General features: G+C 54.0%; 1 protein-coding gene across 2 annotated transcripts in view; it reads right to left on the reverse strand.

Annotated features, from left to right (window-relative positions):
- Positions 1–16375, reverse strand: part of AGAP3 (ArfGAP with GTPase domain, ankyrin repeat and PH domain 3) — a 148568-nt gene that overhangs the window by 48000 nt on the left and 84193 nt on the right. For both annotated transcript variants that reach the window (XM_074851197.1, XM_074851130.1), the window contains exons 9-11: positions 15927–16019; positions 7441–7545; positions 935–1103 (exon numbers count right to left, since the gene is read on the reverse strand). In XM_074851197.1, the coding sequence (XP_074707298.1) occupies positions 935–1103; positions 7441–7545; positions 15927–16019 (367 nt within the window). The remainder of the gene's footprint in view (positions 1–934; positions 1104–7440; positions 7546–15926; positions 16020–16375) is intronic.

The raw sequence follows: 16375 nt of genomic DNA on the forward strand, positions 1-16375 counted from the left end.
CTCACGAGGCCTCAGCTCCAAAAGCTGTGAAGACAACACCCTGACCACAGGACGCAATGGGGATGCAGCGTGGGACTGAACAGAAATGAGGATGTGGTCACCCAAGTTGACTCTTGCTGGCACAGCGTGCAGTACCAGATTAGGAAGGATTTGTGTTATCAGCAGCATTATCAGCACTCCCTTGTTCTCCTGAAGAGTGGAGGGGTATCCATACCCTGCTATACCAGACTGGGAAGAATGCATGTGGGCTCTGTCCCTCCTGGCCAAGGATACTAACCCCGAGGACAAAAGTAAAGGCGTGTCAATGCTCTGGGAAAGTTGGGCAGGAAAGCTCTAAGTTCAATAGCTCCCCTGGGCAGGGCGAGACACCCTCCTGTGGCAGGAGAAGCAGTAAGCAGTGTGGCATGAACTCCGTGACAAACCGGAGAGCCTCCCACCCTCACCTCCTCTCACCAGTCTCTGCGGCAGCGCCGCCTCTTGAATGGGCACACAGAAAAATAGTAATTACAAAACAAGCCCCTGACGTTACTATTTCTCCAGGGGAAAGTGAGGAGAAAAAAGGGGGCCATGAAAAAGGAAAGAAACTGAAGAGAACTTGCCAGGGATCAAGAGACAGACCTGGTTGAGATTTCATTTGTTTTAGGAAGCAACAGCTTCCCCCAGGCACAGCAACTCATCAGACTTGACTGCTTCCTCTCTGGGAGCTCATGCCACTGGTCAAAGCCCTTCTATTCTTTCTTTTGTCCTGGACACTAACCAGCATAAAATCTTACCTGAGACCCGCACAGAACCTCCAACACGTTTGCAAAAAGTGGTGAAAGCAACACAGAAACTCCAGAACAGCTTTTGTTTCCAGCTCAGCAAAGCAAGGCACTGCTGAGGCACCGGTGGGAAGGACGGCCGCCAGCTCTGCGGCAACCCCACCAACTCTTACCTGTGCCTCCCGTCAGCTGCGTGCTGCTCCGCTCCTTCGCAAGCCCATTGGCTTTGGGGCTAGCGCTGGGCGCTGCTGCCGTTGTCGCCCTGGGTAGCCGCTTGCCTGGTACCTTCACTGTAGTTCTCAGCAGATCGATTTCCTTCCCATGGACATTCTGCATGTAATCCTACAGCAGAGAAGCACAGTGGTTCAAGATCAGCCCTGCCCTGGCCCGCCACTCTCAGCTCCCCTCTCATACGCATCATCAAAACCAAAACCCAGATCCATTCATCCACATAGTAACTGGTTAACAGACAGATGGTCTTGGAGGTGATCTGGGAGCTCACCATGTGCTGGTTTCTTTTGCACCACACTGAAGTCTCAAGTCAGATGGGCTGGAGGTGAAAGACCCTACGGCTTCCCCAGTGTCCACAGCCAGCTGTTTTCTGACAACACGGATGCAAAGCCTGGACTCCAACTTGCCTTAAATAGCGTGGCCAGCAGGGACAGGGAAGGGATCTTGCCCCTGTACTTGGCACTGGTGAGGCCGCACCTCGATTACTGGTTCAGTTTTGGGCCCCTCGCTACAAAAAGGACATTGAATGACTCAAGCGTGTCCAGAGAAGGGCAACGAAGCTGGTGCAGGGTCTGGAGCACAGGTCTGATGGGGAGCGGCTGAGGGAACTGGGGGGGTTTAGTCTGGAGAAGAGGAGGCTGAGGGGAGACCTCATCGCCCTCTACAGCTACCTGAAAGGAGGGTGCAGAGAGGGGGGATGAGTCTCTTGAACCAAGGAACAAGCGATAGGACAAGAGGGAATGGCCTCAAGCTGCGCCAGGGCAGGGTTAGACTGGCTCTTAGGAAGCATTTCTTTCCAGAAGGGGTTGTTGGGCGTTGGAATGGGCTGCCCAGGGCAGTGGTGGAGTCCCCATCCCTGGAGGGGTTGAAGAGTCAGGTTGACCCAGCGCTGAGGGATCTGGTGGAGTTGAGAACAGTCAGTGTGAGGTTAATGGTTGGACTGGATGATCTTCAAGGTCTTTTCCAACCGAGATCATTCTGTGATTCTGCCTGCTTCCCACGGCTAGCTGGTGCCTTAGAACTGGCTCCTGAGAAGTGCCAGGTCTCACTTCCAGTGCCCAGAACTAGTCAGCTCTGATATGAATAATGTCGGGATGTTGCCACAGGCAGTCAGATGCCATGACAAGCCCATTTGTGAAAGCCTGGCTGGGGCTCAGAGATTAGATGGAGCAAAAGAGCACGTAGGTGGCAGGCAGTTCTTCTTCCCTGTCATCTGTGGTTTTTTTCATCACAGCACTCAGCTATAACAGCTAATAATATAATATAGTACAGTGTAAGTAATGGGATACTTGGAAATCCCCTTTCAGGTCACCGCTAGGATAATTTAAGTCCAGACCAACACAAGTCAGGATAACTCCCTTGTACATTCACCTGCATAGTTTTATATTATTTAAAATTTGGTGCTTCCATCATTTTTTCTGGTAGACTTTATTATACAACCAAAAACTCCATGTGCAGACTGTTAATAACTTTCTGTCCTGTCTCCTAATAGCATCTCATCTTTGGGTCAAAATAAGGCTGCAGACCCCTAGCTCTCCTGAGAGCTGTCCCCCTCATCCTTCGCTGCTCCACAGGGCATTGCAGCTCTCCCCTAACCCTCTCCAACATGGCTGGCTCTTCCCTGCCTCACGCCCCAGAAAGGGCAGACCCGACCAGTGTGATCTCCAGAGAGACGCGTGGAGGGGAAACCACCCTGCTCTGCTCTCGGGCAGCCCTCAAGGGAGCTGGGACCGAAAGCTGAGCTAGACCCCAGGAGGAATCGTGACACGGGAGTGTCCTCCCCTGGCTCTCTGCGCTGGGGACGTGCACTGCGATTGGGAGAAGAGTGGCAGCAACCGTCCAGGGGGAGACTGCAGCTGATGCAGGGAGGCTTGGGCTTGCTCCAGTTCACAAGGAGGTCACCAAAAAGATTAACTCAGAGCTGGTCCCTGTCTGCTTCCAAATCCAAGAAGATAAAGACATGAACAAGATCGGTTTAAGAGCAACCATTCTGCCAATCCTCGGCGCAGAGAAGCTGGTGAACGGGGGCTGTATGGAGACCACAGTGCTCTGTGGTCTCAGGTGACTACCTGCAGCACCTCAACACCCTGAACTCTCCTCTTTCCACAGAGCAGGCATCCAGTTCTCACTGCAAACCCAAGAGCACGGGCAGCCCACCCTTCCGTGTTTCCAACTTCTGGGTGACTTGACCTCAAATGACACGCACACCCTTTGGTTCCCCTGGGCAATTCCTAGATAACCTGCCCAACCAAACCCTTCTTCAAGCTGTTCCTGGTTGGGTGGGAGCCTGGTGGCACCCCTGGGCAGGGAATCTCGGAGGGGCTGGAGGATTTTCCCTAACTCAGCACAATTGCTGCGGTAGCCGGCTGCCTGCCGGAGAGAGCGGTCACCAGCGCACTGCTTTTATTACATGCTATAAAACAGCAATTTCTTCCCAAGCCTCCTCGCTAATTACCCAGCCAGTTCTCTCATTTCATTTTATTACTGGAATTAACAACGAGTTCAAAGCGTGGAAAGCTATTAAGATGTGTGATTAAGCCACATTCAATTAGTTTCTACAAACAATTTAATTGATGTTGCAGATAGAATTAACAGAAGGTGATTGTGTGAATGGCTCCACTGGCTGCAAAATGGGAGATGCTTTCTCTCTAGCTCTGCGCAGCACAGCACAGCCTGGCCAGTGAAGCTGGGCTGAACCACATACGCCTTCCTCACGAGCAGAAGCATTTACTCTCCAAGGCTTTGGGAAAGTGATAGGAAACCGCACCAGTCTCTTCACAGAACTTGTTCTTTACCTGTCTCTGAACACACTCACAGAAAGGTATGAAAAATACAAATTCAACAAGGAAAGCTGTGCTGAATCCAGGGAGCAGGCCCCCAAGGACTCCTGCCTTCGGCAAGAGCTGCTGCCCACTGCTCCAACTCCAGGCATCCTGCCTGCAAAGTCTCTGAAAGCACTGACTGTTCCCCAGAGGCAGAGGTGGCACCTGAGAGCAGGAAGGCGCAGCTCCGCAGGACCCAAGCACAGGTCCAGGCTGGCGGTCAAGGCAGACATGCTGCCATCAAGGAGTCACACAACACTTGATTTCAGGGCTGGACCCAGCTCACTGGAGCACTCTCTGTCCACCTGTGACTGCGAACCCACAGTTTAAGCCTGACTCCCAGTGAGAAAACTTCAAAGTGGGGCTGGAGGTGCCAGGATACAGATCCAGAAACAAGTCGAGGGATAAAAACCCTCACTACAAAAAGGACATTGAATGACTCGAGCGTGTCCAGAGAAGGGCAACGAAGCTGGTGCAGGGTCTGGAGCACAGGTCTGATGGGGAGCGGCTGAGGGAACTGGGGGGGTTTAGTCTGGAGAAGAGGAGGCTGAGGGGAGACCTCATCACCCTCTACAACTACCTGAAAGGAGGGTGCAGAGAGGGGGGATGAGTCTCTTGAACCAAGGAACAAGCGATAGGACAAGAGGGAATGGCCTCAAGCTGCACCAGGGCAGGGTCAGACTGGCTATTAGGAAGTATTTCTTTCCAAAAGGGGTTGTTGGGCATTGGAATGGGCTGCCCAGGGCAGGGGTGGAGTCCCCATCCCTGGAGGGGTTGAAGAGTCGGGTTGACCCAGCGCTGAGGGATCTGGTGGAGTTGAGAATGGTCAGTGTGAGGTTAATGGTTGGACTGGATGATCTTCAAGGTCTTTTCCAATCTAGATCATTCTGTGATTCTGTGATAAAAACCCAAAAGCACATGAATAGCCCCAGCAGGAAGTTTTTGGTTGGTAAAATGAGAAGTATGACCCAGGCAGAGCCATGCTGTAACCTTCATCCAAGGGGGCACAGACATATCTGCCTGGAGGAAAAGAAAGGCAGGAAGGGCTGTTGATCCCCAGGGTACTTACACCCATCCCAAGAGAGACAGGGAGAGAACATAACAGAGATGCAAAAGAAGAGATGTCTAGGCAGGAATTGCCCTGAATCATACCAAGGAAAAGCCACTGGGAACACAAAAGCAGCACAAAAATGCTCTGGGGCTTAAACACCCTGACGGGGGCTGGGAAAAAGCCCTCTTCCTGCAGTGCTCAGCCATGCCCTCAGGGACCCCTCTGCTGCACCCTGAATTCTGCCATCCCCTGGCCCTGTGGCAGTGCAGGCTCCCCCTGCGCGAGGCAGGGAGAAGCTGGGACATGCACATCTCAAGGAAGGAACTTCAGGATGGCGGGTGTCCCTTTGACGAGGATCTGCATACCTGTTCTGGCCAGTGGCTTACTTCACCATGTGCCTGCTGGCCTGAGAGCTGCTGCCACAAATGGAAGTGACCAAGCAGCACGTGTCCTTCCTCAGGAACGCAGGTTTCATTCCTGACCCAGGCTGTTCAACCCTAATGTGCTCTGCTTCTGTCATCCTGTGAAAGGACACGGCAACTCGCTTCATGCCATTGGAGATAAACCCGGTGGCAAACGCACCGCAGCATCTTCCGATTCGCTCTAGACGATGGGGAGGAGAGGATATAATGGGACACTCTCTTCTTGATCACCTCTTCCTCCAGGCTTCCTTCCTGCATCCGTCCCCTCTAAGCAGGTTGTAAACCAGGTATCCAGAGGGAGGCGAGGCAAGGCAGAGGGGCCTTCGCTACTCAGAACAGCACACTGCTCACCAAAGCCTCTGTCAGCATGGCAGTAAAAAATATAAGGGGATGGTAGGTGTCGTGGCTCTTTTCCCCAGTTCTCAGGGAGGCAATGCCACAAAGGGAGCATGCAGACCCCACCCTGTCCCTGAAGAAGCTGGAGCTGGGCAGCGAGCAGCCCTGCGTTCCGTGGCCCACACTTAATTAGTCCTTGCTCTAAGTAAACATATAGGGCAATACAACACCTATCTTGGGTGCAAGGTTCAAAGCTTTCAGCGAAAGCGAGGGGAGGAGAGGCCCATCTTGTACCTTTCTTAGCAACGGGCTGTGGATCACCAGCAGCACCAGGTGGAAGCAAACCAGATTTTGCTTGGGGCAATATAGTAATGAAATGAAACGCTGAAGAAGTGCAGTAAGGAAAGCAAGTGACATCAATCTAGATCACCCCCTGAGGAAGAAATGGTGTAAAAAGGAGAGAAACCTAGTGTGTAGCAGCATCATCTAAGAGCGGTTAAACAACATCCCAGAAATTACTCTGCCTCTATAGCTGATTGTAATAACGGCCTATGATGCCTCCGATGGAAATGTGATAAACCCACACACGCGTGTGAGCACACACGCAGAGCAGGCAGCAGAAGCAGCCATTCCCTCCCAGTTTGGTTCTATAAAGACCAAAAAACAGGGTTACAGAGTTAGGGAACTGCAGAACCACAGTACGGTACAGAGATCAAAGACTAAAAGAAAAAGAACTGTTCTCAAAGCTCCCACAAACTAAGGAAAGGAAATGCAGTGGCTGGCTTTCCAGTGAAAGCATAGGAGGGTTAAAAGGCTCCGTGGTTCAGGAGCCAGATGACTGAGCATTGCAAGCCCATGAGTTACAGACACAGGGTTAGAAACGAGGAGAAAGATTCTGAGGCTCAGGGCACTCCAACCCCTGCATGTTTGAGATCAGGGACAAACCGAGGGCCCGGGAGCTCTCAGGAAGCACAAGAGCTGCAGCACCTTGCAGAACACCCCAGCACCCCCCAAACCCGGGCCAGGCTCTGCCCTGCACTCCCCAGCCACCGTCCGTCTGTCCTGCGGCAGCACGTCCCCTCCGCAGAGGGTGCTGTGGCCTTGGTGTCACAGGTGTGTCTGGCCGTGGCTCACTGTCTCAGCAGCAAACTGTGCTCAAGAGGGAATGGGGAAGATGTCATTAGCCCCACAGTGGGGAGGCGACAGAGATGGATGGGGAGGCAGCTGCGCGCCTGAGCCAAGCAGTGAAGAGGATCAGAGATGCATCGAGTGACAGCTCAGCTCGGCAGGCTCTGCACAGGCACCTCATCTCCATTACCCAATACCTAGCAGCCAGGAAAATTATTCCACACCCAAATGGCAGCATCAGCCGTGGCTGCAAGTTCTCCGCCTGCTCCTCACCCCAGATGCAGGGAGGCAGCAACTCCTGCTTTAATGGACTGAGCAAGGGAAACAGAGAAAAGAAAGATGCGTTTACTTAGCATAATTCTGTGGAGAGCATGTTCCTATCAGCTTTTCCCACCCAACCTGGCACTGCAGAGACAGCCTTCATGAGAGGGAAGAGGTTTTCTCCAGACCCTGGTGAAAAACAGCTCTGCTGAATATGCCTGCCCTGTCAAGGGCTAGTACTGAGCCTCCTGCGCAGGGCCCTGCCAGAGGCAGAAACTGGGGCTTTCATCTGCCAAACCCTTCCCAAGCAAGTCTCTGAAACTCTGAAACTTGCATCTGCAAGAGGACCCGCCGCAGCAGCCGTAGCACAAAGGAGGACGCTGCTCCATCCCACCCCGCTCCTCTACCCAACCCAGCGTGGTGCTTACATGCAGGCTGGGGTGGTAGGTGAGGACTCCGTTGTCACACAGCGTCACGTACTTCTTCTTCCACTCCTTGTTGAGAGACTTGCCGCTGCGTTTGAGGAGAATGCCCTGAAAGAGAAGCGTCAAGAGTCTCAGACCTTGTTTGGCCCAGGCACCTCCCCGCTCAGCTCCAGCACTGCCGCTTGTAGGAGACCGGTCTTTGAAGAGACACAAAGATCAGGACTCAAGAAAACATCTAGGTTGGCCCTCGCAACAGCATTTTTCCTGGGACTGGTAGGAAAAGGCCTGCACCCCTTTCCTCACCAACCCCAGCATGTCTCCACAGACAGTCCCCTCCCATTCTCAGAGACGAGGGTCTCCACACGGCTGTACTGACGCCCGGATCCTCCAAGGGACCTATCACATACTCTGCTGTCCCAAATCACTCCCCCTGGGCAACTCTTCTTGTGCTGAAGGGCACTGCCAACACAAGGTAGAAGCCAACCTCACCACCAACCAACACTGCTTGCTCTGTTACCGCAGCGCTCCCAGACCTTTCTCCATCACCAAAAGCACTGTCAGAGAGGGGCAGGGGCCAATCAATGAAACAACACTCCAAGATACAGGTCTACAAGGGATGCATATTCGTTTGCCTGCTTGCAATTCTTTCTCAGAGATGTCAAACAAATGGAGCTAGGGACACATTTCAGGAGGCAGAGCAGGTCCTGGGCACCTGAGGGGTTGGTTCATCCCCCTTCCCGACCAGGTTTTTACATCAGACCCATCTTGTGGTCTTCGGGCACAGCACACTCCTAGGGCCTGAAAACAATCATGCTCACATGCCCTGAAGCTCCCTCTTCCCACCAGCCCACCCCAGAACTAACTTCCATTGATCTGAACCAACGCGCAGAGCTTGGACCCTCCTAACCCTCTCCCCATCCAGTTCTGCCTCCCCAGATCTGCTTCTAGCAGCAATTCATCACGCACCAGGTGAGAGAGGTGGAGAGGGAGAAGGACGACAGGGCAAGAAGCCAGGTGCAAGGGCTCTGGAGCAGTGACCGGGCAGAGAACATCAAGTATTCTGCCGGCAGGGAGGAAAGGACAGCACAGGGTGACAAAAGTACAAATGAATAACAAGAGTCTGGGAAAAAGCTGGATCTACCAACTGTCGGGCCCAGGCTCTCCAAAAGCACTGTCGGGACAGACATCCAGACTGGCTGTTCCTAACGTGGCAAAAATCTGGGCCCCAGGCCAACACCTCCTCAAAAACCTGGACAGAAAGTCTCTGTCCTGCCAGCCTCAGCATATTTGGGGGCCCCGTCCCACTGCCTAGAGACTGAGGCTGCTGTGCCTGCGTGATGGAAAAACACAACAAAAAGTTGTAGGGTTTGGCACATGCTGGGGTAACAAGGCTGCCAGACATGACCATGAAATCGGCAATAAATGATGCAGAAAAGGCAGAAGTGCTCCATGACTGCTTACGTTCAGTACTTGGGAAGCAAACAGTGTGAAAAGGAAACGCCTCCTACTCGTGCAAGGGAGAGAAAGTTAAAACAGAGTGGCAAAAGCTAAGCTGTGTTGGTGGCAGGATCTGATCCCTTGCCGAGCTCCGAGAGAATTAGCTGACGAGCTCACTCAGCAGTGGTTAAAAGGTGCTGATTTTAACATGCCTTGGAACATGGCAGCAGTCCGAAAGCTCATGCTTTGTTTGCCAAGATCTGCAAGGGGAAAACCAATGACCCTTGTAATTATGGCCACTTAGCCGGACGCCTACATTGGGCAAAACCGTGGAAAAGCCACCGCAAGAAGTGATCAGCAAAGAACGAGAGGACAGCAGGGTAACAAATGCCAACCAACGCAGAAATAGGTCGTCAGAGAAGTCTGATCCTACTTTTGGTAAGATGGCAGTATCTGATGACAACAGTAACTGTGTTGACACAGCATTTTGTTTTCTGTCAGAATTTTAACTGAGTGGCACACACCATTAAAAACCAACAGTACAAAATCCATGAAGCCATTAATGTACAGGGTAAAAACTGGTCAAGTGAAAGGTCCAAAAACATTATCAGAAATGAGAACGAGCGTAATCATAAATGGCAAATCTAGGTCCAACAAAAGTACTTGTATAGAGGTGCGTTTGATCACACTGTCTTCCCCAAACGAGCTCGAAGAAAACACAAAACCAGAAAACTTGAAGGTAACATAGAAACAGCACAGCATAAATCACTGCAGTGACCGGCCGTTAACACAAACTGTCTCGTATCGCTTGGCAAACCTGGCTGCTGAGAACAGGGTGGATTTTAGCACAAGTCATGCAAGGTCCCGCTCCTGGGGACAGACTGCCAGGCCACCCTGCAGGGTGGGCTCTCGGGATGGAGAGCACCATTGTCCAGCAGCTCCTGAGCTCCCAGAGTTCAGTTTGGGTAGTAACTCAACCTGCCAGGTCGGACGAGGCAGACGGTGCTCCCTCCAGGTGTGGCATTATCGTAGCAAAGCAGAGCTGGAAGAGCGTTTGGAGGTCATCTCACCACATCCCTCTCCAGGGCAGGCTCTGGCACACCCACGTCACTCCAACCTCTTCACAAAACCCACCAGTGACAGCGGCTGCGCTCCTCTCCACCGGAGAGCCGATCCTGATGTTTTCCTGCACCTCCCTGACGAAAGGGCAGCGCAGCGCTTGTCATGGTCACTGCTTGGAGTGGTCGTGGGCCCTCGGACTGCAAGACTGCTTCTGGGGTCTCGTAAGCCATCCTCTCACACGCCGCAGCGGCACCTGCATCTTCTCAATACCAGGACAGGGCTGGCTCCGCTCTGGTTCTGACCTACACAAAACCGTCTTCTCTAGCACCACTGCTGGGCCACGTGTTTCCCACACGGTGTATGAAAATGATTATTCCTCTGCACATATAAAGACAGTTTAATACTACACCAGCTAAGCTAGATAAATACTGGATTCTCTGTATCCAAAAACTTTCAAACAAATCTGCTCCAGACCAGACTGAAATTACAAATTTGGCTCAAAGCCACTGGATGAAATTCTCTGGCTTCTGGGCATAAAGACCCTTTCTGGCCTTAAAACTGGCTCAGTTCTACAGCCTGACCCGCCAATACATACTGCAAAACAACAACCCCCGCTGCCTCTCCTCTCCTTGACGTGTCTTCGACTTGATTCACCTTGGTGCTACAAAATACCTACTTCAACACTTCCAGGCTGCTGCATCTTCTATCAAGCCCCCAAAAATGTGTTGTCTGCAGAGAAGAGTTCAGCTGCAGTTAGTTCAGCTACAAATCTGGAACTTCGCAAATTGAAACACAAGCAAAACCAGACCTGGAAACAGAATTGAGCACTGGCAGCCCATTTTTTCAAGCCAGAAGGCACAAGAGTCCAAAATTGGGAGCAACTACACAGTCTAAGTAAATATCTAATAAAATTGAGGGGAGGGGAAGGGGCCCTTAAGGCCAAACATTTGCAAAAAACAGCTGAATTGAGGGATAGAGCTCAGTTCGGCTTGTTGTTCGCTGCTGTACTGGAGATTAAGAGCCAGGGGACAGAAGCCAAGAGGATTCCAGGTTTTAGAGGTGTTGCTGTGCTGACTGCATCGAGGTTACAACTCTGTAGCCCAACTTCTTCTTTTTTGATGGCAGAACATGGAGGTTTGGCCCAGCAGCATCCCGAGAACTCTGGTTTTCCTGGAGGAAAGCCCCCGCAGCAGCTCAGAGAGAAGCGAGAAGCAGCCAGGAGGACAAAGCCAGGTGAAACGCAGGAGAACGGGCAGGCACATCCCCACAGCTGAGCTCAACCCCTCCCCGCTCGTCCTCAGCGTGCTCCGGCGCACGCGCCCCGGCGTGCCTCCCGGCCGGGCTCCTCACACCTGCTGAGACCCCCATGCCAGCGCATGCTGCTGTGCCCCAAGCTCCCTCCGCTTCTCCCGGAAAGATTTACAAGAAATAACTCTTCCACAAGTTTCTTCCTGAGTGTGGAAGTCCTGCACGAAGGGAAAAAGCTGCCAGAGACGAAAGGCAAGAGAGGCCAACCCTCTTCCTCTCCCCACTTTTCCTTTCTTTCCCGGCATTTTGTCGGCCAGCGCGAGTGTCTCTGTGTTGTGTTTGGATTGTGGTGGTGCACAGTAAAAGCAGCAGCAGCAATATGCAGCGTAATGAAGCAGGGAGCAGCGATGGCCCCCAAAGGACTCGTTTACTCCACAAATCTCCCTTCCACTCACTTTTTGCTAAGAATTTTAACACCAAACTTAATTGTAAAGTCGCGTATTGATTGGAAAATGCAAATGGCAATTTAAATGTAATCTAAGCTCCCAGCATGATCCCAGCTCCCAAGGAGGAGGAGTCACCCGCCTTGGGCCCTACTGGAGTGCATGGCCCAAACTGAGCCGGGCCAGGGACCTGGGGACCCCCGGGCTGCCTGCGCAGCCTTCCCAGAAAGAATCTGGTACATGTGTAATTAGGAGTTCACTTCTAGTAACAAACAGCTGTGGAAGCTTAGTCTCCCGCCCTAATTAACCCACTTCTCAGAGACAAGCGTCCAGCTATGAAGAAGCTCTTCCCACCTTGCAGGACCATCTGAACTTACGGATCACCACAAGGACATTGCAGCAAAGGGATCCCGAGCCCACGGTGTAGAGCAGCCCCCACAGAGGCACCTCAACATCCATGGTCTCACCTGTCCCACTGGGAATTTCCATCTTTTCTAGGTGTGTGTGGGGTGTAAGGGAGACAGAGCAGGTCACCCAGAGGTGTTGGAGATGGTGGTGACAAGCAACAGCCAGCCATCACACCTCCGTGGCAGCAGACGTCCCCTCTCAGCCAAGCAAAGTCTCCACCCAACGTTCCTCCTTTATGCAACACCCAACCCACCCTCCCAGTCCATGGTAGCCTTCCCGGCCATCAGACTTGGCTCTGTGCAGAAACTCAAAGCGCCGAGTGCTGAACAAGGCTGCTGGCAGTCACAGAATCACAGAATGATCTAGGTTGGAAAAGACCTTGAAGATCATCCAGTCCAACCATTAACCTCACACTGACCGTTCTCAACTCCACCAGATCCCTCAGCACTGGGTCAACCCGACTCTGAAACCCCTCCAGGGATGGGGACTCCACCCCTGCCCTGGGCAGCCCATTCCAACACCAACAACCCCTTCTGGAAAGAAATGCTTCCTAATAGCCAGTCTGAACCTTCCCTGGTGCAGCTTGAGGCCATTCCCTCTTGTCCTATCCCTTGTTCCTGGATCAAGAGACTCATCCCCAGCTCTCTGCACCCTCCTTTCAGGGAGTTGTAGAGGGCGATGAGGTCTCCCCTCAGCCTCCTCTTCTCCACACTAAACCCACAGAGTCCAGGAGGAGCTCACACACTGGTCACAGTGATCACAGCCCTCACGGAAGGACTCTGCAGGGCAACCACCCCTACTGCTGCCCCACGTCACCCACTGACTTCAACGATCTTTAGGTAATTTCAGCATGCACCAGTCTTGTTCTTCCAAGCAGAGGGATCAAACTGCTCCCCAGGGTCCCTACCTGTGGCCGCAGCACCCCAAGCACAGCATCTGTTGCCATCAGCCCAGCAGTGCACATGCTGAGGGAAGAGAAGCAGTCTGACACCAAGCACCCAGGCAGAAGATCCCGCATGTTTGCCACTCTAGAGCCCTCAAAACGACTGGCTTCTCTGCTCTTCTGTGGCGGGGCAGGACCACCAGACCACGTAAGAGTGAAATTAGCTACAGGCCCTGCTCTTTCGCTGCCCTTCAAAGAGATGGCAAGCAACGAGATCTCCGTGATCGTTCAGAAAGGCCAGGTCTGTATCAGAGACCAGAGCAATCATCACCTATCCTGAATCTCCGTGATATGGAGCTTCTTGGCAGCCTTTGCTCCTTTTCAGATTGATGGTAGCAAGCCATCGCTCATCCCAGAGGGACGACCCAGCAAATGGCCACAACAGGGATGGTGCAGAACTGCAGCACTCTGGTATTACTCCGGATCTACCACACTGCGTGTTTACACCAACCCCATCCCCCCAGACCTGCATGTCGATATAGGCCTGTTTTCTCCTTTAGGAACAAAGCTCTGTGCCTTTCTAAGATGCTGCAGCACAACTATTTAATTCAAGCAATTTCAGAGTGCCACAGTATCTCAAGAGGCAGGTCACAGCAGTGCTCTGCGGCTGAAGCGCTGCGCCAGGGCCAGCAGCTCCGGTACGGTGCAACACAGTCAGTCAGAGCCCAGGGGGGAGAGCCGTTGGCATAAATCCATGCCTACCTTTCCGACAAGACACTCTTCTTCCCCCAGTGTCAGTACCTGTTCCTGGAAACAGACTGCCAGGATCTCCCCTGCGAAATCACCTCCCACAGCTTTGGCTACAGGAGGTGCCAGTCCTGAGCCCGGCCACAGACCCAGATCTCACAGGGTAATGTTTTGCTCCAGGCTCTCCTGGCCAGCTGCTGCTGTGCAAACTGGTCACTTCACTGATGTCCTACACCAGGCAAGTAGTTTGGCACCTACTTCTTGCAAAGCACAGGAACAGAAGTGCAAGCTTTGTTTTGCAGACCTAGGCCTTTGTTTCAGTTCTTCACCTGTTAACACGGTAACAGCACTGCTCTGCCTACCCAAACGACTTAATAATTACACTAAAATGCTGCAATCCCCAGCAGACTGGACAAAGCCAGGCCCAGTTAGCAACACAGAGAGACACAGCAGCGAGTAAAAAAAGCACCTTGCCCTGCTGAGTTAAGGGAAATCCTGGGAAAAGCAACCCAAAGGTCCAGAAACCAAAGGCCATGGAAACTCTCCCATGACCAGACCTCCTGCAGCCAGCAGCACAGTTTTGGGGAGCCTAGTCAGGTCTAGCTCCAAGCTCCGGTTGCTCTGCTCTCAGCCTCCCCTCTCACTGCAGAACAACTAACTGCCCACCACTTTCCCCACCTGCCCAGGCTGGGCTGCCTCAAAATCAAGAGTGCACGAGCGCTTCTGCCGCAAAGCAACTACCCACCACGCTGCCTGGCAGCCAAAAGGCAGCAGACATGGCGTGGAGGCAGGGCTTGGACTGTGCACCCCGCAGCCTGCCCAGTCAGCGAGAGGTGGTGCTGAAGCCGGCGTGCCCGTCGTCACCAGCACGCAGCCCCGACCAGAGGGTGTGCAGAGACAGCCAGCTCTGCTTGGAAATCACAGAATCATCTAGGTTGGAAAAGACCTTGAAGATCATCTAGTCCAACCATTAACCTAGAAGAGAGGAGCAGTGTGGACAGAGAGACAAGCACCCCGTGGTGGTTGTGGGGGAAGAAACAGTAAAAGAAGTCTTGATCCCTGCTCCAACCAAGGGATTACAAAAAAAACCCAGACCTGTGCTGCAGAGAGAGAATGGGCACGTGGCACACGGGTGATAGGCCCCTTCCTGCTGGGGCTGTGCAAACCATCGGTGCTCTGGAAGCAGAGCCCCTCCAGCGCCCCCCAGCATTGCTTTCCCGGCCACCGCTCCCCTCCAGCCCCAGAGGCGACCGTCAGCACGCTGCCCTCGCAGGCGCAGCCCTCCTTCCAGCGCTGCCCTGTCACGCAGCGGCACGGAGAACAAACCTTCCGCAGCGTTACTGCACGGACTGGAAAGGGCAGGAAGCTTTGGGAGCTCCAGCAGCAAGCAGGGTCTCTCTCTTCTGCCCCACCGCCCCCTTCCTCAGTCAGCCCAGCCTCACCGAGTCCTTCCCAGGGGGGCTCCTTCCCTCAGCACACAACAGTTGCAGGGAGACGGTACCTGGTCAGGACGCAGACTCTGCCATCCTGCCCCGCTGCTCCTGCGACGCAGAGGTGTCACCGGCCTCATGTGCACAGGCAGACGGGGCAGAAAGCAGCCAGCTGGGGCCGTTGGAAGAAAAATGGATTCACAGCACAGGGGGCAAGGCAGAAGCACAGCCAGGTGCTGCACAGCAGCGTGTAGATGAGCCTTAGTGCAAGGAAATCCGGGTGGAAACACCACTCAGGCAATCCACACCACTTGGCTGGCTCAGATATTACCCATCGCTGCTTTCCAGCCGATGGAGACGGGGACAGGCAACACCTGGGGTCGGTTCCAGGCAGCTCGAGCTTCCCTGGAAGCCTGGAGGCAGGAGTTGAACGCACTGCTGCCTGAGCAAGCAGCTGCCCGCCTCCAATTCACGCAGCTCACGGCGCAGGCACTGCGCTCGCTGGTTTTTGCCATTGCCCACAGTGAGGAGAGCCTCCCCGTCCTGCCGGAGTGCAGCTGGAGCAGGAGAGCAGGGGAGAGGAGAGGAGGGAAGTGCTGCAGCGTGGGGGGCTGCAGCGTGGGGGGCCGGGGAGCGGGCGCGGGGCACGGATGCCCTCTGCTGGAACCGCTCGCCGGCCGGAGCAGCCCCCCCGCAGACGGCGCGGGGGCTCCTCCATGCTCTCCCACGCCTCGTGCCGAGCGAGGGCACCCCGAATTTGCACTGTAAAGCCTCGTGGCACCTCCCCAGGGAGCCTGCTCTCGCATGGGGGCGAAGGGAGGAGGATCGAACCTGCTTCATGGGAATGGCCCGCCCGCTGCCGATACTGTCCGCTTTACACTCCGGCACCTTCTTCTCCCGCTCCGGGTCCGCGCCCTTTCGAGACTGGAAGAGAAGAGACACAGGTCCGTTAGAGACGGGGGCACAGGAGACGGAAACGTCCCCAGCAGGCTGCCAGACCAGACCACTCTCCCCCAGGCCAGGTCTCCCAGCGCATGGAGCAGCCAGCGTCTTGCCCGTCCCCTCTAGGGACACTCCAGCCCCAGCCTCCCCACCTCCTGTCCCCTGGCAAGCTGTCCTCTCCCCCCACGACTGCAAGCAGAGCTGTCCTCCTAGCAGAACGGGGCTGCCTCTGACCCCCCTCCCGCGGGGGCACACGGGACATGGCGACAGACAGAAATGGCATGGGATGCAGGTGGAGCATGGATGGAAGCAGGAGAGGCTAAGGCAGTGAAGGAACT

Source organism: Strix uralensis, chromosome 1 (genome assembly GCF_047716275.1).
Source record: "Strix uralensis isolate ZFMK-TIS-50842 chromosome 1, bStrUra1, whole genome shotgun sequence".
Lineage (NCBI taxonomy): Eukaryota > Metazoa > Chordata > Aves > Strigiformes > Strigidae > Strix > Strix uralensis.